The 22,855-nt window shown below is 45.1% G+C and overlaps 2 protein-coding genes across 7 annotated transcripts in view; both read right to left on the reverse strand.

Moving 5' to 3' along the window:
• Window positions 1-22,855, reverse strand: part of LOC128886612 (FERM, ARHGEF and pleckstrin domain-containing protein 1) — a 94,938-nt gene that overhangs the window by 41,232 nt on the left and 30,851 nt on the right. For 3 of the 6 annotated variants that reach the window (XM_054141659.1, XM_054141657.1, XM_054141661.1), the window contains exons 2-11: window positions 21,073-21,348; window positions 19,764-19,868; window positions 19,464-19,686; window positions 19,225-19,348; window positions 19,048-19,135; window positions 18,818-18,973; window positions 18,573-18,733; window positions 18,179-18,253; window positions 12,646-12,788; window positions 10,675-10,899 (exon numbers count right to left, since the gene is read on the reverse strand). In XM_054141659.1, coding sequence (XP_053997634.1) covers window positions 10,675-10,899; window positions 12,646-12,788; window positions 18,179-18,253; window positions 18,573-18,733; window positions 18,818-18,973; window positions 19,048-19,135; window positions 19,225-19,348; window positions 19,464-19,686; window positions 19,764-19,868; window positions 21,073-21,258 — 1,486 coding nt within the window. In that variant the 5' untranslated portion in view covers window positions 21,259-21,348. Of the gene's footprint in view, window positions 1-10,674; window positions 10,900-12,645; window positions 12,789-18,174; window positions 18,254-18,572; window positions 18,734-18,817; window positions 18,974-19,047; window positions 19,136-19,224; window positions 19,349-19,463; window positions 19,687-19,763; window positions 19,869-21,072; window positions 21,349-21,790; window positions 21,937-22,054; window positions 22,459-22,855 lie in introns of those variants that run through there. The other 3 variants (XM_054141658.1, XM_054141660.1, XM_054141664.1) reach the window with 3 other exon arrangements.
• On the reverse strand, window positions 1,300-10,665 carry LOC128886607 (protein split ends-like). Its single transcript, XM_054141645.1, has one exon. The coding sequence runs from the start codon at window positions 10,619-10,621 to the stop codon at window positions 2,381-2,383; it is 8,241 nt and encodes a 2,746-aa protein (XP_053997620.1). The 5' UTR covers window positions 10,622-10,665; the 3' UTR covers window positions 1,300-2,380.

The following is a 22,855-nucleotide window of genomic DNA, read 5'->3' on the forward strand; positions in this document are numbered from 1 at the left end:
ACTTTCGCTGCGGATGACGCACATGTGCGTCCAACTGAAAATATATGGTTGCTTTTATTATTTTTCAGTTTTCAGTTTTTTTTTTTTTTGTTCGACAATCGTATTATATATAAAATAAGTTACCATAAATGTATGTTTTTCAAAACAATCATATTAGAACATTTGTAAGAAATTTGTCATTAAAAAAAAAAAAATATCATAGTTGCAGCTCCCAGCGAACGGCTACTTATTTTCGTCCGCAGCGAAAGTGTTAAATTCCACATTGCTTGTATATCTTGATGTACCTCTTGAATATTAAATTATCTTTCATTGACGTTATCAAAGTTACTAAAAATGATTTCTCTTCGTGAAATAATTTACAAACCGACAGTAATGATGTACTTAAAAAAAAAAAGATATTTAAAAATGACATTGAAACGTAATTATACGTACAGTCAGTGTAAGAAGTATTCGTACAGCAACCAATTTACAATAAAAACTGTTGAGAAAAGAACTAAGAGGTTAACATTAAAAGTAATAAACTTTAATTTACGAAAAATCTACTCTAAAAATATGGGAATGTGGGAACTCACTTGTATGGGAATGTTGGTTAATTATTTCTTCCTCTAAAATTTATTATTAAAATATTTGGGGGACCAGAAAGTAGTGTCGTTTCTTTTACATTAAATTCGAACAAATAAATTTTTAATATGTTTTCATTTTTAATCAATTATATAATTGTCCTCGTTATCAATAACCTTCTGCCATCTAGTGTGCAAATGTTCAATACCTGATCGATAAAAATTAATTGGTACACGGTGAGCTGGTAAATAATAAACAAGCATTTGCATTCGTAGAAACGACATTACTTTCTGGTCCCTCTAATAAATATACAAGGTATCCCAAAACTCGGGGAGGAGCCGGAAATGAGACATAACTGAGACGATTCTGAACAACAATTTCCTTTGCAAAAATGATGGATGGGGCTTCGTTAAGGAGATATTCAGAGAAAACCCCGACCAATCAGAGCGCGCGTAGACCGTTGGAGCGGCCGCGGTAGCGTAGGCTACGCGCTGGTGGCCGCGCTTGCACGCGAACAAGTGACTCGACGTGCATCGAAGCATCGACCTAGCGCGTAGCCTTCGCTACCGCGGCCGCTCCAACGGTCTACGCGCGCTCTGATTGGTCGGGGTTTTCCCTTAATATCTCCTTAACGAAGCCCCATCCGACATTTTTGCAAAGGAAATTGTTGTTCAGAATCGTCTCAGCTACCCCCCATTTCCGGCTCCTCCCCGAGTTTTGGGACACCCTGTATGAAGACTGATTTTGAATTGGTTCCTGTATTAATACTTATTGCACTGACTGTATACGAATGAGAAATCCTAAAATGTCTCGAAAATGGAACCACCCCGAAGACATGCTCTACATTGTAGAGTCTACAAGATTCAACAGGTTTCATCCCGATTGGTCAAGCCATCTCGGCGTAATCGAGTAACATACATTAAAAAAAAAAAATCCATGTCGAATTGAGTAATCTCCTTCTTTTCGAAGTCGGTTAAAAATATCATTCTGCTCGTTGAATCGGCAATCTATCCTACAATTAACACATTAAGGATCGCTCACGAGTTTTCTCGTGTTTTCTACAAGCAGTCTCTGAATGTGCGGTCCTTAATGTGTTAAAATGTTTCTGCACGGGAAATGCGTTTGGCGTGTCGTATTCCCTAATCCAGCAAGACTCGACGAACTCGTGCGTACGTAAGCACGTGTCTCCAACCGTTTCTTACCGTGTATCTGTCGTAACTTTTTATAGACTAGTATCGTTAATAGGTGTTCGATTCGTGTCTTCGCGTCGGGTCTATCATACGTTTATAGCGCGGCACGTCGAGTGCCTCTCTACGTGATTAACGACGATATCAAAGTAAATCGAGTTTCTAAAACGCGTAACAAACGTACCAATTACACTCTTAAACGCGATAGGTTAGACTAGATTGTTCGCAAGTTTGGATCTCCTCTCGTCGACGTCGATCGGACCGAAGAGAATAGGTTTGGGTTCGGGTTCGGGAACGATCTCTTCGCGTCGTCTTTCCAAACGTGCCCACCACCCTTTTTCCCCAATTTTTTGATCGTGAACACGAGCGCGAGAACGATCGCCGACTCGGAACGCGTTAACGAAGGAATATATAGTCTATCAATTCGACGCGTGCGCTCAATTCCGACACGCGTGCGTGCACGCATCAGCTGCGAGAGCCAGAGGAACCAACAGACGCATCTCGTACTAAACTCGACAAACAGTTCCAGCATTTCTATATCGCCCCGAGCGATCCAGCGTTCACGGCCATCCAGTTCCGGTTCCGTCGACGAAAGAGTCAAGTAAGGCTGTTCGTGTTCGAGCAGTGTCCCGTCAACGCTGCTGGCGTCGATTCGAATTCTCTCGGTGCTCGTCCTTGGTCTCGGAGTACTCGTCGTCGTCGTCGTCGACGTCGGGACTCGGCCGCTCGGCGAGCAGAGGCGGCGGTATGGTGGCAACGTCGAAGCTGGAGTCGGTACTAGAGACGATCCTACCGTCTTTCACTTCGAGATCGACCACCACTCGATGCCGTCTCTTCAAGTTCTCCCGTCTTCTTCGACGGACGGCTATCTGACCGCGGACAGGCGTGTGTACGGGGCTGTCCATGCTCGAGGACGTGTCGCCCTCGCTCTGGGGACTTCTGCTCGACGGGTAAGGCATCGTTTTCGTGCGGATCTGCGTTCTGATCGGCATGGGGGGACTGGAGGTGGTGGATTCGCCGCTCAGGCTGGTCGTCGAGTAATAGGGCGTCGACTTTGCTCTGATGGGAACGACTACGGGACGCTCGGTGGACCTGGTCTCGTGGTACCTAGCGGTCTCCGTAGGCTCCGAAAAGCCTCGTTCGAACTTGCCCGTCGGTCTGGTTTTCTCCTTCTCGACGACCGCGTCCCTCTCGTCCTCGAACGACCACTCGTCGTCCTGAGGTGCTCGAGGGCCCAACGCTAGATTCGCGTACTTCTCGTGCATATCCTCGGAACTGTCCCCACGGCCCACCTCCATTCGAATCTGATCTCCGCTCGAATACTTCATCGCTGGCACGTTGTCGTACAATCTATCCTCGTCCTCGTCGAGTTCCTCCTCCTCCTCGAGGATAGGCAACGGCGCGTCCCCGTCGTCCGACATCACTCTGAACTCGTCGTCTACGGTCTCGTCGAATTCGTTCTGTAAAGTGATCCTGGGCGGCGAGATATCGGCGTACGACCTAGCGCTAGGCTGTTGCTGTTGCTGTTCCTCTTCGTACCGTCGACGCTGTTCGTCGAACTGGCTCTCGATGAATCTCCTCGCCTCGTCCAGTTGCTCGTCCCTGGCCGCTCGGCCGTCGTCGGACTTCGGGTCGTCGTCGAACGGTGGACACTGCTTGTCGACGTCAGGCGGAGGAGTGAGAGGCGGCGATGGCGAAGGCAAAGGCAACGGAGGCGAGGACGGAGGAGGCGGTGGACTGTCGGCCGTTCTGCACTTGGAGTTGGGTCTCATGCTGGTGACGCTCTTATCCGAGGTAGTTGTGTCGCTTTGGCTCTTCTCCACCGTCATCGTCGAGTAATATTGCTGAGGTATCACGGTGGCGCTGCCCGACCAGTCCGAGATGGAGGCTCCCAACTCCGCCAACGAGTTATCGTCCGATTTGGTGCCCGAGTACTGACAGAACTGACGAACGGTGTTGTTCGAGCTCGACCACTCGGACATGGACAGACCCATGGACGTGTCCTCGCTGTGAGAGGAACCGGTGATGTTCAACTTGGGCTTCACGGCTATCTTCACGGTTCCGTCGACGGTGGTCGCCGACGTGGAACTCTGGCCATCCTCTAAGAACGTGGAGTGCAGGTCGTCGTGCAGAGTTCTGTTCTCGTCGCTGGAGTCGCTGTCTTGATCCACCCGACCGGGAGTCTCGGTGCTGTCCGTCACCGTCACCTTCACCGCCTCCTCGGGCTTGATCTCCATGTAAAAGGTCTCGACGTGACTGACCACGGGAGGCTCGAAGACCGGCGAACTCGGCGGCGACGGCCAGTCCTCCGAGCTCTGAGCCTGCAGCTTGGATCTACCCGTCGATTTCGGTGACCTGGCGTCCTCGTCCTGGCCCAACACGTCGATGGGAATGTCCGGTAACTCGGAGGAGGTACGTCGGTCATCCGAAACCGAGGGAAGAGCGGTCCCGGACGGTGGATCGGAGGACAAGGAGGGCTGATGATCGCTCGACATCAGAGACTCGTCGTCCAGGCTCGGAGACCTCGAGCTGGGCTTGAACGAGTCCTCGAGATCGCTCTTGTCCTGCTCCGACGTCGTGGACCTCTCCGATATCCTCGAGAGCGTTCGCGTCAGCGCGAACGTCCCGCAGCTGGTCAAGATATCCGGACCGATCGGATAGATAAAGCTCCCTGGAAAGTCAGCCAAATCCTCTTGAAAACTGTCCTCGTTCTGTCCGTTGCTGTCCTCTGACTGTGACTGGACGGCGTTGTTCTCGTCCTGAGGCACCCAACCGTCTTCTATACTCGAACTCCCGGAACTCTCTAGAGGAAAGGACTTCCACGTTGAGCTCATCTCGGGCCTAAACCCGGGCTGAGAACTACTGCTGGTTTCTTCCTCCAGAGACCCGCTTCCGCCACGAGCGTCTTTCATCGCAGCGATCTCCCGACGATCCACTATCGGCTGAATCTGGCCTATCCCCAGAGGTCTCGCGATCGAGCAAGAACTGGATTCTGGATCCTCGCGATCAGGCGTCCAGGTGTTGGTCTCCTCGCTCTTCGAACGTTCGCTGCTCAGTTTGAGCTTCTTGTCGATCGATAGACGGTTCGCCGTGCCGATACCTAACTCTGGCGATCGTTTCGCCCTCTCCTCGGGCTCGTCTTCGGGCAACTCCTCGGTCCCTTCGTCGTCCTCTCTCCTCATCTCCAGATACTCGGGCGTCAGTTCTACCTCCACCAGAGTCTTCTCATCCATTCTGTCCACGCCGTAATCGGGAGAGCTCAACTCGCTGTCCACGCCCCTCGTGTGAACCTGCGTGTCCAAGGCGTCCAGAGTGTCCTCGCTGGTGTCCGCGGAGTCCAACGGCCGATTATCGTCGCCGTCTTGTTCTTGGGCGTCGCGATAGTCCTGTTCGTCGCTCTGCACCACCTCGTCGTCCGAACACTCCTCGATGGAGATCTGAATCGGCGACTTGACCATCTCTTGGTTCTCGTCGAAGTCGATCGACCTGGAGTACTCGTAGTCCTCTCGCGCGGCGCTTACCGTCACCGTCACGTCGGGCAGATCGTCCCTCTCCGCAGATGTTCTAGACTCTTCGTACTCCAATCGCGACATCCACATCTCCTCAGGCTCGCTGGTACCTCTGGCCTCTACTTCGTCGACTCTTCTATCAAGGTGCTCAGGAATTCTATCTTTCGCGGATGGGGTGGATTCGACTGTGCCTCGCGAAACGGACCCCTCGACTTTGTCAGTTCTGGCAGCTCTGTCGGATTGGTAACCCTCTTGGTCGCCACCACCAGACTCCACGGAACTCTGATCGATGAATTTCGTTCTGTCGTCCACCCTGACGGTTTCCAGCGCCGTCTGATGTTCCCTGGCTTCCGCCTCCATCGTGTCCCTTTCGTAAGGGATCAAGTCCACGGTCGCCGCGATGATCTCGTTGCACTCGGTCAGCGGTGATTCCAGGTACTGGGCCGAGGTTTCGGTGACGGACAGAGAATCCGTGAAAATTTCTGGGATAGCGGTGTGGTCGGTGCTGTCGGATCTGTGATTGGGCGACACTTCGATCGGCTGAACCGTTTGGGGCTTGGACGCGCTCGGAATCTCAGCCACGACATTGTCTCGAACCTCTTGGTTCTGATCTTCTCGATCCTCCGACATGTCCACGGTGTCATCTTTGCTGGAGAACGCGTTGGCGGGTGGTAACCTGTGCACCGCGATCACAGCCGCGTCCAAGGACTTGGCTCGTCTCTGAGACGTCGGCGACTGTGTCGCGCCTTGCCTTTGCAACGCACCGATTCCGCTACCTTCGGAGAGCCCTAGACGCGCACGGGCGAACAGTACCGGAGTCTGACCAGGTTTGCGCAGAACAACTGGCGATTGGGTCAAATCTTGGGGGAGAGGAGCTTTCTTCGAATCTTTGGAATCCTTGGAGTCCCTGGATTCCTTGGACGCATCGACGATGGTTTGTTCTTCGGCAATTTTTGCGTCCACTTTAATCTCCTCTTCTCGCGTGATTCGATTTTCCTCGGACAACGCGTGTCCCTCGCCGTCAACAGTGGTCTTAGGTTCCGTCTGGCGCGACACTTTCGACTCCTGCTTGGGTGGATCTTTCGTCGAAGTGGGCGATTTAAGGTCCGTCGATTTAGCCTCTGATTTTACTCTCGCGACTGTTCTTTTCGGTGATATCTTCTCCGTGGAGTCCTTCTTCTCGGTGCTACCTAGACTTTTAGAGATACCCAAAGACTTAGGTCTAGCCTTCTCGGTCTTCGCAGCGAGTTTTAGTATGTCGTCGTCCACGGAAGCCGACTTTGCTCGAGTCTTGGTATCCTCCTTTTCATTTTTCGTAGCCACGTACGGCTTATCGGGCAACCTGGTGACGGACTTTGATCTACCCTTCTGTACTATGCTCACCTCGGGAGCCACGTCCGTGGAATCGATGATGATGATCTCCTGCGGCATCTCCCCCAATTTCAGCTTGGACTTGTCGATCTTCGAGCTGGGCGTCGGGGCCCGCGACTCCTTGGATCCCGTCTTCTTCATAGGTGGTTTGTCGCCTTCCAAGGACTTGGACTGTTTCTTGAAGTCCTTCTTCATCTCAGACTTGACCTTCTTCGCTTTCTTCGGGGACACGTCCGGCACGAAATGCTTGTTCTCCACTTCCGGCGAAAGCAGCGTGTCGATGGGCGCCTTCTCCTCGGCCAACGACAGCGACTTGGATCGCAGTGGTTCGCCGTGGGGCCGCGACATGAAGGGAACGAACTCCGGAACCTTAAGGCTGTCCAGTTCCAACGCGGGCTTCACGGGTACGTCGTCCAGAGGCAAATCAGCGACCGGGTCCATGAAATCGTCGAACCCGGTGTCGATGATCTTAGGCCTGGCTACTCTGGTCGCGGAGTTTCTGTTCACCTCGGAAAACTTTGACTCGATCTTCTCCAGAATGCGTTTCGTCTTCTCGGGGATGCTGGGCTTCTCCAGGGTTTTAGGCTTCTCGGGAATTTTTGGCTTCTCCGGGAGTTTCGGTTTCTCCGGGAGTTTCGGTTTCTCTGGAAGTTTTGGCTTCTCGGGGACGACGACCGTGGGAGTCGACGGCGAGGATTTCTTGCTCTCCTTCTCTTCTATCGGCGGTGGTATCTCAGCTTCCTTAATCTCGTTCGTCTCTTCCGCGGTATTGTCGATGACGAGGCCCGGAATCTCGGGCAGAGGTATCTTCTCGATGCTGTCCTGTTTCTCGATGCTCTCTTCGGGCGCCTTGAGACTGTCCTTCTCTATCTCGGACGACTTGGCCTTGCGTTCCAACTTCATCTTCATCTCCATGCCGACCACGTCCGCGAAATTCAACGCCTTGGACTTGGAGTCCAGCGACCGTTGACCGCCCAGACTTTTCGACGCGTCGGAGGACCTCTTCTTCTGTATCACGGAGACGATCGTGACGTTAGGATCGGTGGGCGACACCTTGGGCGAGCGTTTCTCGATGGCCGTGACGATGGTGATGTTGGGCTCGATAGGCGACAGCTTCGAGGGCGACGGTTTCTTATCGAGGCTGGATGACTTCACGCACGCGCGATCCTCGATGACGATTTCGGTGGTTCTGCCTCTGTCCAACGACACAGACTTCGGGAGCGACTTCCCCTTGGAGGGACTCCTGTTCGTGGGCGAGAAACTGCAAACGCTCTTGGCGTCGGTTGGCGACAGCTTGGACGTGGGACTGAGGATGCTCTTGGGTTTGTCCGACGGACTCAGTATCGACTTGGGTCTAGTGATCGGCGTGCTCTTGGGTTTATCTGGCGAGTGTTTGGTGCCGGTTTTGTCGATCGAGGTCAGCTTGGACAGATCGAAGCAGGTGATGTCCGCGATCATTTTTAACGGCAGCTTGGGCAGATCTTTGGCGCTGCCGGTTTTCTTGCAAGTTTTGCCGCTGTCGGACTCCGATTTCTCGTCGGACGTGGACGCTGTTCCGTTCATCACGTGTCGCTTGTGCAGCGTGTAGGGAATCTCCATGTTGGTCTTCTGGATGGCCGCGCTGTCGGAGAAGGGATCCTCGTCGCCGGAATCGGCGGTGGTCAGGTCGATGGACTTTTGGTGCATGAGTATGTGTCGCTTGTTGTTCGAGCCTAGTCGCTGTCGCGCGGGATTAGGGTCGCTCTTCGTGCGTTCGACAGGCGTGTGCCCTGGAATCGTGTCGTCGAACCCTAGCACCACGCCACCCACGATCTTGGGCTCGTATTCCGTGAACACCGTCTTGGACTTGAGGTTCTCCATCTCCAGCGGCACGCCTATCACCGTGTCCGTTCTTGATTCCAACGACAGCCGCGCCTGACGTTCGCGCTCGCGCTTCTCCTCGTCCTTCCGCGCCTTCTCCAGGCTTCTCCAGTCGTCCCTCTCCCGCGGTCTCTCCTCAGACTTCATCTTCTCCGCTCTGGCCTTGCTCTTGCGCGTGTCCTTGCACTCGATCTTCTCCGAACTAATAACCCGCCTCCACTCGCTGGCGTCCTGCTCGACGCATTCGAGACTCTTTCTGCTGCCGCGCGAGTGTCGTCGCTCGCGAGAGTCTAGCCGTTCGAAGCTCTTGCGCTCGTAACCTCTGTCCTTCGAGTTGCAGCGTTCCAGGGACTTTAAACGCTCGATAGTGACGGGATCGAAGTCAAAGGTCGGCCTCTCCTGCGAATCCAACCTCTCCACGCTTCTACCGCGCTGCTGCAGCTCCCTGGCGCTGAGACGCTCGAAGGGACTCCTGTTCCCGGAATCGAAACGCTCCAAGGTGTGCCTTTGGTTGTAGTCGATGGTGTTACGCCTGCCACCGGAGAATCTTCTTTTCTCTTTCGAGTCCAACCGCTCCACGCTTCTCTCGCGACGCTCTCTGGAGTCGTGTCGATGGCTCCGCTCTTTGGGGCTTTTGTTCAAGTACTCCGTACTTCCCGGCAGGCCCTGACAATCTAAACGTTCGAAGCTCTTCCTGCGCAGCTCGTGAGGATCGTAATGAGGCTTCTCCTTCGAGTCTAGTCTCTCGAAACTCCTTTCCCTGACGTCTAGCCTCTCGATGCTTCTCCTCAGTTCCCGGAGGTCCACGCGATCCACGCTGCGACGACCGTGAACCTCTTTTCTCTCACGGGAATCCAATCTCTCGATCGATCTACGTTCTCGGGAATCGATCTTCTCCATCTTCTTACCGTAATCCCTGGAGTAATCCCTCTCGATGCGTTTCCTTTCATCGCGCTCGACGCTCCTGCGATCCTTATCCTGCAGCTTCGCCAACGTTCTCTCGAGCTTCGCGTCGCTCTCGCGTTGCTTCTTGTCCCTCGTCTTTAGACCCCTGCCCAAACTACCGGTCTCCACGTACGCTCGGGGCGCGTGATGGTCCTCGAGGCTAGCGATGCTGCGCGCACGCACGGTCCTGGCCCTCTGGTCCACGATCGTGCGATTGGTCGTGTCCACGGGGCTCGAATCGTCGTCTATTCGCGACTTGGGCCTCATGATGCCCTCGTCGCGCAGAACCTCGGAGTCCACGTGCGTGATCTTGTGCTTGGGCTTGAGATTCCTCAATTCGTTCAGCACGGACATCTTTTGCTTCTGCACTTGCAACACGACCGGGTCCTTGCGCGCGGAATCCTGATGGGGCAAGGGCAACAAGTTGCCCCCTGTATGCGGCGCGGGAACGTCGACAGAGTTCGCGTGACGCGTCTCGAACTTGCGCTCGATCTGCGTACTGGACCGTTGTATTCTGGATTCTACGGTCACGTACTCACCGTCCGATTTAGAGGGCGCGGCCGAGTACCGATCAATGGATCTCGTTCTAGCGGCGTTCTTCAAGTCCGCGAGCACGGATTTGAATTGTTGCTTCTCTGATTGTTTGATCGACCTGTGCTTCACGAAGGAATCGGTCTCGGAGTCCATTTGGAACATCTCGTGCTCGATTCCTTCGTCGCTGTGGTCCGATATCGGCTCGTTCTCCTCCTCCTCCTCGTCGTCGTCGTAGTCGCGCGGACTCGAGTACGACTCCGGGTATTCAAATTCGTGCTCGCGTTCGAGAAGCTCGTAAGAATCGTGGGATAGATCGTCGTGAGACAGATCACCCGCCTGACCGGACTCCTCGTGTCCCGATTCGGTGGACAGCGACGAGGTTCCCGGATAGGAGCTACTGTAGACACGCTCGGGCACCGAGTCGTGATCCAACGAGGGTAACTTCGAGCTGGCGGCGCTGTACGACCGATTGCTCTCGTCGTACCGCGTCACGGGATTGTCCAGCTCGCCCTGAGAGGGCAACCGGAACGGTTCTAACAACACGGACTCCCCGGACGGTTTCTCGTCCTTCGATCGCGCTTTGCCGGAATCCTCGAAACTAGAAGCGTACAGTTCGCGGCAACTGGCCGATCGCTGCCAGGGATGTCTGGGCATGGGTCGCGGTGGTGGGAATTCAGGAGGACTGCTGTTAGAGGGGCTGATACGACCTGCTGATGAAATCCGTTGCTGGCTGGTAACAAGCATCTGCCGCGGTGCTGGGACCCGGCTGGGTGTGGCCGGGGAATGGACGTCGATGGAGGTAAGTGTCCGAAACGACGTAGCTGTGTCTTCGCGACGGTGAATCGTCCCTCCCATCGAGACACTCGTCACAGTCGTCGGAGAATCCAGTGTCATCGAGCCGCATGACAGAGACAGAGCTGGGGTTTCCAGGGCTGAAAAGTAGTAGCGATTCCTTAGACAAACATCTTCCTCCTACTATCGCTCGCGAGTCGCTACGCCGTTCAACGTCGCGAATTCTAGCCATTTTTCACGCGTTGTCTCTCTATTTCGACTTCGCGTGCAAAGGATCTCCGAGTACAGACCACAACTTCGATACCGTCTCTGAGAGATTGACTCGAACGCGAACGAGGTGGATGCAGCGGGTGACTTTAAGCCTTTAGCCTAGCTGTAGTCGTACTACGCGAGGAGAAAAGGTTTAGCGTCACCCTGGTCCAAGTCGTCGTCTCGGAGATCGCCGTTCGAACGCGTGTTGCGTCGCGACTCTCGTGGATCGTAGTCGAACTCCAGACAATAGATCAATGCTCGGAGTTAGTTGCACATTTCGGACTTTGAGTATATAGAAATGGTGGAGAAATTGCTTTGTTCTGTATAGACCGAAAGTGTGTCCAAAGTCTGTGCGATAGAGAAAGGTATAGAGTGATATTAGTCCTGTCATCCACCAACCTGCACTCTTTGTATATATCTATAGAAACCCTGCACTTCAGTTTTATGAATTGTTGTAATAGATCATTTTCATAGAAATATATACTCAATATACGAAATTCTCTAAATCTGTATATAGCATTAAAAAAAAAAAAAAAAAAAAGAACCAATAATATGCTTTATGTATATACAAATATATTTATATTCTAATATAATGCAACTTATAATTCCTTGGCATCTGTTATTGATTTCAGCTGAGATAAACAGTAGTTGGATTCCGTAAAGATAGTATGCGCATATTTTTCTACAATAAATGTTACATTCAGTGTGGTTAATGAGTGCATATACTCTTTACTTAATATCATTCTATACCTTTCTCTCTCACACAGACTTTGGACACACTTTCGGTGCTGGCAATCCTCCACCATGTCTATACAGGGTGTCTCAAAAGTCGCGTAAGAGCCGGAAATGAGACATAGCTGAGACGATTCTGAGCAACAATTTCCTTTGCAAAAATGTCGGCGGGGGCTTCATTTTTGAATTATTAACGAAAAACACCGACCAATCACAGCGGCCGATTAGCGCGCATTCGGCTGGCTGCGCGCCGACTTGGCGCACCCAGCCAGTCCTGGCTCGAGCTTATGCTCCCGTGGCTGATCGCGCGCTAATCGGGCCGCTGTGATTGGTCGGTGTTTTTCGTTAATAATTCAAAAATGAAGCCCCCGCCGACATTTTTGCAAAGGTAATTGTTGCTCGGAATCGTCTCAGCTACCTACCATTTCCGGGTCGTACGCGAGTTTTTGGACATCCTGTATACTCAAAAGGGGATACAGCAGGCGTTGCCTCGGGAATCGGTCCCGAAACGCGCAAACTTAATTCCGAGCGCTGCGATAGATTATAGAAGCGTTTCTAAGTTCGTAATTACGCTAAGGCTACTTCTACGGCTTGCGATACTCTTCATGGTACGATTACTTCGAAACGTAACGCTAATGAATAAATAAAGAGAACGGAAACAACAGAGCGGAAGAACTCGAAGAACGAGAGAGAAACGAAGGGTTGATAATTATATGACAAACTGATTCGAGAAACAGAGGCGGATGGAGATAGATAAATTGATTGATAGATAGATAAGTACAGAGAGAGAGAGAGAGAGAGAGAGAGAGAGAGAGAGAGAGAGAGAAATAGAGAGAGCGCGAGGGTACGAAAAAGAAAGCGTTTTTTCTCGTGGAGGTTGGTGTCGGTCATGGTGTACATACCAGGATCGCCGAGGGGCAGGAGGGGGTGGGCAGAGATGCTGGAGCTGCCCATAAGGGAGCTGCTTGGAGTGGCCCCACGATAGCCTCCCCCCTCCAAGCCCTGCAATGCCCTACCACCGCTAGTCTGCCGGAACGAATTGGACCTGCGAGCAAGAGAGAGTCAAGTTCAGCATCAGACTTAGGCTACCAAATACCAAGCCTGTATCAGAACTAACTTATACGTTGTTGTTGTTGTTGTTGTTGTTTTTTTCTTTCTTTCTTTCTTTTTTTCTCTTTTTTCTTTGTTCTCATCGTCTTCCCTTCCTAATCTACCATCGTCTCCCGTTAGACGGTAAGCTCTCGTTACTGCGCTCACTCGATCGACCCCGTTTGTCGCCTTTTAATTCGATCTTTATCGACGCGAACCATCGATGTCTCGTTCGGGTTGCTTGAAACGAGTGCCCCGCGCGCGCGGCCCATCGCTCGGCCATACCAACGACGAACGCGATTAAGTAACGACCCACGACCGATCCGTCGACGGCCACGCGGTTGGTATTCAATTTGCAAACGAAACGATTGCGCTGGGTAATCAATTGTGCCCGCGAAACGATAACGAATACATTGTACACTCGGTAACACGGATTCGCTGCGACGTAGGCAGCGATGGGATCGAACGTCGTCAAACTGGATTAAAATCCTTACGAAACGGGTTTACTTTACACCTGTAGGCGGTATCTTCGCATCAACCCTGATGTGGAGCGGTTGCGGATTCATACCTCGCTCTCTTTTATGAATGGAAACATGGAGATCTTTCCACCTATCTATTTTTTCTATACGAGTGGAGCAATGACTTTGTCTACATCACCCCTGTGAATTAGATACTGTAACTTTTCCATTATTAACCCTTTGCGTTCGAGGCATTTTTCTATCAAATCAAATCCGCTCCATTTTTATAACAAATCTCTGTAAAACCAAAAACTCTACTTCGAAAATTCGCGGAGTTATTCCAACCAGATTTAATCGAGTTAATTTGTATTGGAATACAAAAATAGTTTTTAATAATATATACGCGAATATATTATTAAAACGTCTACGAACATTCGCGACTCAATGTATTATTATTTCAAATAATAATTAACTGTATTCTGATATAAGTAAAATTGAAATATTACGTTCAAAAAAATCACTTTTAAATGACACATGACGCCCTAGAGGCGCCACTCGAGCGCAAAGGGTTGAATATATTGTTGTCTGGCTCTATGGTATCCAGAGAATTCAGAGTCTGAGCTGGATTCTTACAAAATTTGGCTGAACGACCTTCTCCTTTACATGTACTTTTCTCTGTCGAACATCGAAGCTTGTCTGCGAATCTTTTCCTTTCTAAACGACTGTGTTCTATCCATTTAAAAATATAATCTCTTAACACGTCGATCGCCATGTCACCCATATATGGGTGACAGTGTTTTTCACTCAAGAACTAAAAAGATTCATTCTGAAAGTTAGACGTCACAGGAGATGAATCAAAATGAAGTTCTTGAATTTTGATGTAATTACAAAATTAAATACCGCGATAAATGTTTCATTACCTAGGCTCCGATAGTCTAAATAATATTTAACCTTAGCAGAAATTTTCAAGAATATTCGTTTGGCAGTCAACGTGTTAATTGTACGTTATTTGTATCAACACTGTATTGTCGAAATTGTAAAGCGAAATGGATCCTATAGGGTCTTAAGAGCTTTCAATAAATAAATAAATAATTAAAAAAAAAACTTTGTCTACTTTGAATATCTTCGTTATTTACAGTCCTATATAAGAATTTGTCGGAACAAGGTTGCACTGATTTGAGGAGCACTTGTAAGGATAGAATATTATTTCTTCCAGGGTCACTTTCTTACAAGACTTCAATGTCTTTTTATTATTAACGTAAGGGTACATTTTTTTAATGTTTCAAAATGGTACCATGCAAGGTTATATGTAGTCATTGAAGACTGTACTCACATACAGATTTTAAAAAATGTAGCGTTCTATTTAACATTGACGACCTTGAAATCTCACAAGATGACTGTGGAAAAAATTATTACACACGTATCCCTCGAAGCAGTGCAACTTTACCTTGGTAAAATTTTGTTATAGGACTGTAAATAATGGAGATAACCGCCAATTAATCTTGACGAATGGGTGAGTGAGTTTTATTTATAACGATACGAAGTCGTAAAATTTGACTATAACACTGACAGAGATGCTTATGCGCATTCATTTTTTCACAGATACAGAGAAGGAACTGGAAATTAAACGAAAATGTATGCCACTTCCTTTAAACGATATACCATGTATATTATATTACTTTCAATATTTTATATAGTTTTGCATTTATCCACATTTTTATAGATTTCTCCATGACTCCATTTCCCATGAATGGATAAACATCCGCAGTTTAATAACACCTAACGTACCAGTCTTACAATTGTTGCTTCTTTACATTCATTTCATTTTTGCTTTAAATTACGTTGCATTTACATTTGCTTAAATACTTCTCTAGTCGTCGTTCTTTCATTAGGAGTGTCAGTGGTCAATTTGGACCCACTGAAGGCTAATCTTGATAAAGTTTTGGTGCAAAGATACCTCGTAGGTGTAAAGAATGGTATAGATGTAAAATGGCTATGCTTTTGCGAGTAGAACACTATCCTCGATGTGTAAATATTGCAATCGACTCGTATTCGTCAGTGCATGTTGAACTTGATCCCTTCTCTACTTGTGTGGGCCTGTGGCTCGGTTCGCGAAACCCCTTCCTCTTTTGCGCGGTACGCTTCACGGTTTTGCGCGCCAAGGCTTACCAATTGCGCAAATCCAAAATATCTGACCTTCGTGCGCCAAGTCGGACGAATCGTTATGAAACGACAATGCTCTGTCGGTAGCATAATTTTTCTAATAAAAGTTGGGTAAATTCGATTTCGAACGGATCGTTTAAACAAAATTGATTTTGTACGAGGAGAAATGACTCGAAATTCACGAATAAATTCGCGGAGTTATTCCAACCAGATTTAATCGAGTTAATTTCTATTGGAATACAAAAATAGTTTTTAATGATATATACGCGAATATATCACACATATTTAATATTTACCGTAATACGGTAAATGCTGTAGAGTGAACAAAAAAGAAATTTGCCTAATACACGGAAATGTATATTCCGATAAGTATCTTCGTGTATCGTCATTTTATATTCATAATAAACAGAATACATCGAAATATGTAGAACACATTGAAACATGCAAACTGAAGTATAACGTGTACATAGAAATGTGTAGAATATCCAGTGTCTGCAGAATTTCTCGTATTCTATGTTTGCATATTCCAATGCACTAAATATGTGTAACATATTCGTACACATCGTTTAAACAAAGTATGTAAAATATGGGCTTTATACATCAATATGATAGATTTAAAAAGAATAAAGATAAAATGATTGAAATAAATATATTATTTCTATCGAATAATCTTGGACGCAGAAATTTTGCATTGTTTTAAATGAGCAACTTTCGAAAAGTTTTGAAATTGCTGTTTTAATCCTTGAATTAAAGGCCTTTAAATTGGTCATATCGCAAATATGATGATACTTTATTAATATTCATACCGTTTGGCAACTTTGTTTCTATATTGACAGAGCATTTTGTCATTTCCTGTTGATTCGTAAGACTCGTCTCGCTCGAATTAATGTTTTGGAATGTTATAAAATTGTTCCGCTCAGAGAACAATGGCGTAACGATTCTGTGCAGGTGAAACACCATGGGGCGAGCAACGTATGGAAATTATTTTTTACTCGCTATGCGACATTTGATCTAGATCGGAGTTTTTCACATCTCTACTTGGCCCCACGATGGAACGAATTCGTGTTACAGAGTGTACGTTAATTGTAAAAGACACGAGTGTAAATAAATAAAATACCGGTAAACAACGGTAAGAAAACTATCTGTCATACAAAAGGCACCGTATTAATAATTAACGATCTTCCTCACTATTCCTTAGATTTATCCCGATTTTAATTACTTAATTGAAATTTTATGTTACTCTGTTCTTTGGTTACTTCGCGTAGTGTAAATCGTCAATTTAATGTTAGTAGTCTTTAAGACAATCTTCAAAGGTGATACAAAAAAGAATTAAAATAAATAAATTATTACATTTATATTGTTTACAGAAGTACCCTATTATTATTCCTGAACGGACCCATTTGGTGACCAAAACTTTAACGATACTTTATTATACAAAACTGACGCTTCGTTTCTCCTAAAGACCAACGAATATCACCTTAACAATTTATCGATTTTATTTGACAATACTTTCCGTTATGAATAAAAAAATCTATACTTTACAAGGTTCCGTCCTAAATTAATAGTAGTCTGCGCGTGAACAATTGATGCACGAGTAATTGGTTATCTGCGCATGCTAATTTCACACGCACGCACACGGCGATATCCAATTGGGCTGTGTACATGTATGTCTGTGTATGTGTTCGACGGATCTATCGGTGAATCACGATGCTTTCTGTTCTACTAACACATTATTGGTAACTTTATTCGACCGAACACCGATATTGCATGTAGTAAACAATCGTGTGAATCTGTCAACTGTTATGTACAGAGGATGAAATTATCGTAAGGTAAAGTAATCTATTTTCTATCGTAGAGCAGGCTACCGCTATTGGACAAGATTGTATATACACAGAGTGTTTACCCATTGCCGATGAACATTCTAAGGAGTGATTTCTACGGGCCAAAATAAGATGAAAGTCAGAAGTGATGAATTTGTACCACAAAAGCTATCATCAACTATGAATCGACTTTACCCAAAATATAATTAGATAAAGTGTCCCTCCTGTTCGCAATTTAAAAAAAAAAACAGTGGCTAAATTTACGAACATACTACACTAACGAATTTTTCTTTCTCAATAGCGCAAACACAATCAAAAAGTCTTAAATTGTCTTTTTTCATCATTCTCGAGTTTCATCTTGTTTCAGCCTATAGAATCGCCTCCAGAAACATTGACCACTAGGTAGGTGAACACCCTGTACGTGTAACTCGTTAGCAAACAAACTGTCAGGACAGTGAAGTATGGTACTTTGCAGTGTAATTCGTTAGAGGTGTTACAATGGCGAGAATTAGTGATCACGCTATCAAATAGAGGGTACATCGATCATTCGGGTTATCGTGCCTGATGGTGAGCCTGACTCCCCGCCACCCCTGTCCGAGCAGGCAACACTGACAAACGGAAGTACAAAACGTACAGAGAGTGAGAAACACTTCGTTCTACGTAAATTGGAGCAACGACGATAAATACCAATTAATGTCCCGGCAAAAGCAAGACCGTGCCACCTCCCGTCTTACCCACGCAAGATCAGTGCGCTCGTTAATTAAAATATATCTCAATGGTATAAAACCAGCATTAAAGGGGGACAGTACATAACGGTACGCATGCACTATCTACACATTACTGGTATATCCAAGAGTTCGTTCAATTGTCAAACACGACATCTCAACATCGCTGATTCAGCTTACCTTTGAAACGTCTGCCTCTTCACGTAGTTGTCCCGCACGTACTCGACGATTTGCTTTTGCGTTTTCCCGCTATACCTGTTAACATCACACCAACAAATTAATTTTATTAACCTAATACGCCGACTAATCGTTAACCAGTCGGCTGTGTTTGACGACTGTACCTGTCGTCGCTTGATTCTTGCGACACACATAATGCGTTGCTCTAACAAGAAGACGCCTCATCTGACTGGTTAATGACGTATATATACGTTCAAATTTAATTTATATGTTACTTTATATGCTATTTTAATAAACTCTTGTAAAAGTAGGCCTCTCTCTGTTAGGTAACGTATAATAACCGCATACATATGTTGTATCCGTCGCGGCGTAAGGGTTGTACAGTAAATCAACATACCTGAAAGATGAACCGCGGCTGAGGACCCGCGTTTTCTGTCGTACCACTCGTTTCACTACCGAACAACGGAAGAAACCGTGATTCTCGACGCATTTCTTCCAGAAATTTTTGCACTCGTTGCGACCTTCGAAGAAGAATTCAACGGTATCCTTGTAGTAACCCTGAAACGTTCATTTGAAACGATCAGTCGTTGGACTCGATTATTCGAATGTTTTAACATTTATTTGGAAGATCTATATACTCACGTAACCCTCTGGATGAAGTTTGATTAAGAATCGCTTTCTTTTAAAACTGATCTTCCGAATTTTTGCCCAACTGAATGTGTTTATTTTGGTAAAATTTTGATAAACTACGATCCCCATGTGTGCCACTGCCAAATTCAGGGGTATACCCTCGTGATCCTTAAATGAACAATCGGGATGTTATCGGGTCGTTGCGAGTAAAACTAGGACAATTTTTATTTTTCGCTACTCACTTTTGCTGGATGCATTTTCATTCCATACAACTCGCAACGACGTGCTGTTTCTAGAAGATTAAGGTCCGCCTCTGCAGGTGATTGGCCTCTGTTTAAAAAATACACCATTTTTAATCAAAGTTGGACGTTATTCAAATAAAGCAATTTCTGGCCAAATTGATTCGGAAACTATCTTACGTGTGTTTTTTATATTTGTCCATAATGTGACGTTCTAATTCTTGATCTTGATGAGGCACAAATTTATATGTTGAAAGATAAGTGTGATCTGGATAATCCTCTGTTGCGTAATCCCCGCACTCAGCTGAAAGAGTCAATGTTAAAATCGCTCAACTTCCCCTCTTTGGTACTTAACTATTTAAAGTAATTTTCTGTGAAAATAAATTATCAGCATCGCATGCAAACCTACAATATCTTACCCTGGACAATATAGCTGGCCATCAGAGCTGCTGTATTATCATTGCATTGCAATAAACCTTGAGCTAAATCTCGTTTGATTTGAAGACAAAATAAATATCTAGTAAACTCCTCTTCCAGTTGTGCTGGATCGGGTGTATAAAATTTAACACAGAATCTCAAAAGAGGATCGATTAATGATAATCCAACTTGTCTACAAACAGGTTTCTCTAAATCTAACCAATACTGCAATTAAAAACCGTTGGTTAGTATTAAGGATTAAGTAAAATTCTTGTAGATTTAAATTAGTTTCTATGCCTTACTTTCGTTCCATTAGGTTCCTGGTATTCGAGACCAAAATAATCAGCTTCCAAAAGGTGCAGCTGTTTGCATACTTGATCAAATAACACCCTGCCTAATGCTTTTGCCTAAAATTCAAATATGTAAGAATAATAATTCCAATGATCCTATGGTAATGTCTTATTATTTCTATGCAAAAAGTAACAAGTTACTTTCAGTTATACCTATGCACATTCATTATGTATTAAAATACTTTTGTAAGGTAAATGAAAATATGTTTTATATGCTCCAAGAAAGGTTTTATGAATAATCAATACATCAATACATGTACTTCGTGCAGTATACTATAACCAATTATATGCTCCAATAGTTCATTTGAAAGTGTCATATGCGTGTCCATTATACATTAGATAAGTTTACCGTGCATATTAAATGCTTTGTACAGTAACAATTTAAACAATGTGTGTAATTAAATACACTTTTTATAGTTATTAACTAACTGTAGGGTACCTTAAGGTTTCTTTAGATTATTTTAACAAATCATGTTTATTTTCTTTAAACTCAAATTAATTTTAATAAGATCTTCCTATTTGTATCAAATCAAGCTCTCATGAAAATGACACTAGAAAAAATATTTAAGAGGTTCTACAGTCAATAACTCTTGACCTCTATGTACCAAACGACCAGAATATGCTGTTTTAAACCATGACACGAAGAAAAAGCCTACTATATGTTCCTCTGTATAACATATATCTTGTACGACTTTATCACAATAAATTTTTCTTACAATTAAAAATCAGACTAAATTGTACAACAATTGTAAAATGTACTGTAGTCAAACAAACACTATGTTTTGTTCATAAAAATAGTTATAGAAATGTTTTTAAATCCATATGGTTTTTGAACATTTTGCAAACCTACATTTATATCAAATAGGTTTATATCAATTCAGTTTCTGTTTGTCATGTTCATCTATCCTTGTTATATATGGTACTGTAGAAGTACAGTCAATTACTTCCCATTATAGAATTAAGCAGACACATTGGGGTACTTATCTAACATTTACAGATGCTTAAGGTCATTTTGCATTAACTATTACATAGGTATCAAAGAAACTGTACTTTGAAATAGCATTTGATCTCTTCTAAAATCAGATAATTTATAACTTAAGTTTGCAACTTTGTGTCGAAACTTAGTAAATTTATAACACTATAACATCAAATGCCATATTCATAGACATTAATCATTTAATGTTTATATCTATGTAAACTCAGGGAATCCAAACACATATAGGTTTAGTATTCGCTTAAAAGTATTGCTCATAGACATTACCTGAACTTGAAACATTGTAATTGTGTCATCCAACATTTGCACACGAACGGCAAGCATTTTTCCAGCTTTCCTAGGTGTCGTGGGTGGAGTTCTACTACCTCCATCCACGCCTGCCGGAGTTGAATGACTGTGAGGCATTTTAGATCCCCCGCTGCCTTTCATGCTTATACTTTCTATATCATTCATCTTCAGTCATCTACGTTGGGCCGTAGAATGGCTGCTTATTTTTATTTTCTTATTAAAAATTTTATTTATAATTTTCTATTACGTAGTCATCTGTAACAGAGTATTAAGCATGTCCGTATTCATAATAATACTCTCTGTATTTTCTACAAGAAGGACTTCATAGGTAATGTTTAAACATTTATTTTATAATCTCTTTCATTCAATCTGTTTTAAAAAGTATATCGTGTAAATTCTAGTCAACTTTATTGATATACTCTCTCTTGTTACATACTTAGAAGGATTCGCTGTAACTTAGCATGTGAAAGAGTAAAATCTTCTAAATTTGCTATGGCATGCTAACATTGACTGAAAACAGGTTGATTTATGGAGCTTCGACATAGCTTGAGAAATGAAAACAAGCTTCCGAAGCAAGAAAGATAAAAACTTTTCAACGATATGATCTTTATAAAAGCCAACTAAAACAGTAAACATTGCTCGTCAAGATTATAAAATAAAATTTTGAGTAGTAATTACGATGATTTTCTTTATTGACCTTTCAAATCAGAAATATCGCTTTGCTAGATTTCATATTTTCTACATAGATCTCACGACTCTGTTGACACAGTAAGAGAAGGTTAAACGATGGGTATATTCTCGTTCGTAAAACGTGCAAAGCGCTTTCATCTTTACGATCTAAAACTATAAAACGTATAGGTAATATCACGATATGTCTCACAAATTGCTGCCCATCTCGTTGCACAAAATTCTCGACAATTCGTGAGAATTTTACAAAATTATTAACACGTATAAGACGTACTCGTTAAACATGGAAAGTGGACAGGTAGTCGAGCGTTTATCGAGATGTATATGGAATAAAAGAAAAAAGAAAAAAAAAAAACATTATCGTTCACTACTGTTTACGTCATTCGTAATGATATTACATGCAAAAGCGTTACTTTTATCATTCGTACGGTCCACTATTGGCGTATCTTTAGAGGCGACTCGACACCAGCGGTTACGTCAAGGCTATGATTATACCGATTATGCTACCGATCGAACAGTGCTAATGGAATATGTCAAGAGATTGGCTGCGGTCGAAAGGGTTGAAAGTGTCGATTTGTCAATCAATGAACGATCCTGAAATCTCGAGTGCACGGTGGTACCGTTAAGCGTTCACCTCGTTAGCCCTGCTATCGGAGATGGGCACAATTTTATTCGAATATTTGAACGACGAGACTCTGTATCACGATTCGTTCTGTAGAAAAAGTTATTTGTTCAACGTGAAACTAATTCAGATCGTATATTATTTGGATTACATCTTTTGTGGAACGAATAACGGATGAAACGATGTTCATTCACGCTCTAAAAAGTCTGATCAAGTCCGATAAATTGGACGAGGTATATTCAGGATTCGTAGTAAAAGAAACTATTTTTTGTCTTTCTTTTTCATTAATTATTCAAAATTATGTATGCAGTGAAAAATGTTACCCATCTCCGTCCGCGAATCGATGGAATTTTTGATAGGAGCGAGAAAATGAGAGAACCGAACGATTGTTTCAATAGAATAATACAAATTTGAGACGTTCTTGGGAGCATTCCGAGTACGACGAACGAATAA

This window comes from Hylaeus anthracinus, unplaced genomic scaffold (assembly GCF_026225885.1).
Source record: "Hylaeus anthracinus isolate JK02 unplaced genomic scaffold, UHH_iyHylAnth1.0_haploid 11985, whole genome shotgun sequence".
NCBI classification, from domain to species: domain Eukaryota; kingdom Metazoa; phylum Arthropoda; class Insecta; order Hymenoptera; family Colletidae; genus Hylaeus; species Hylaeus anthracinus.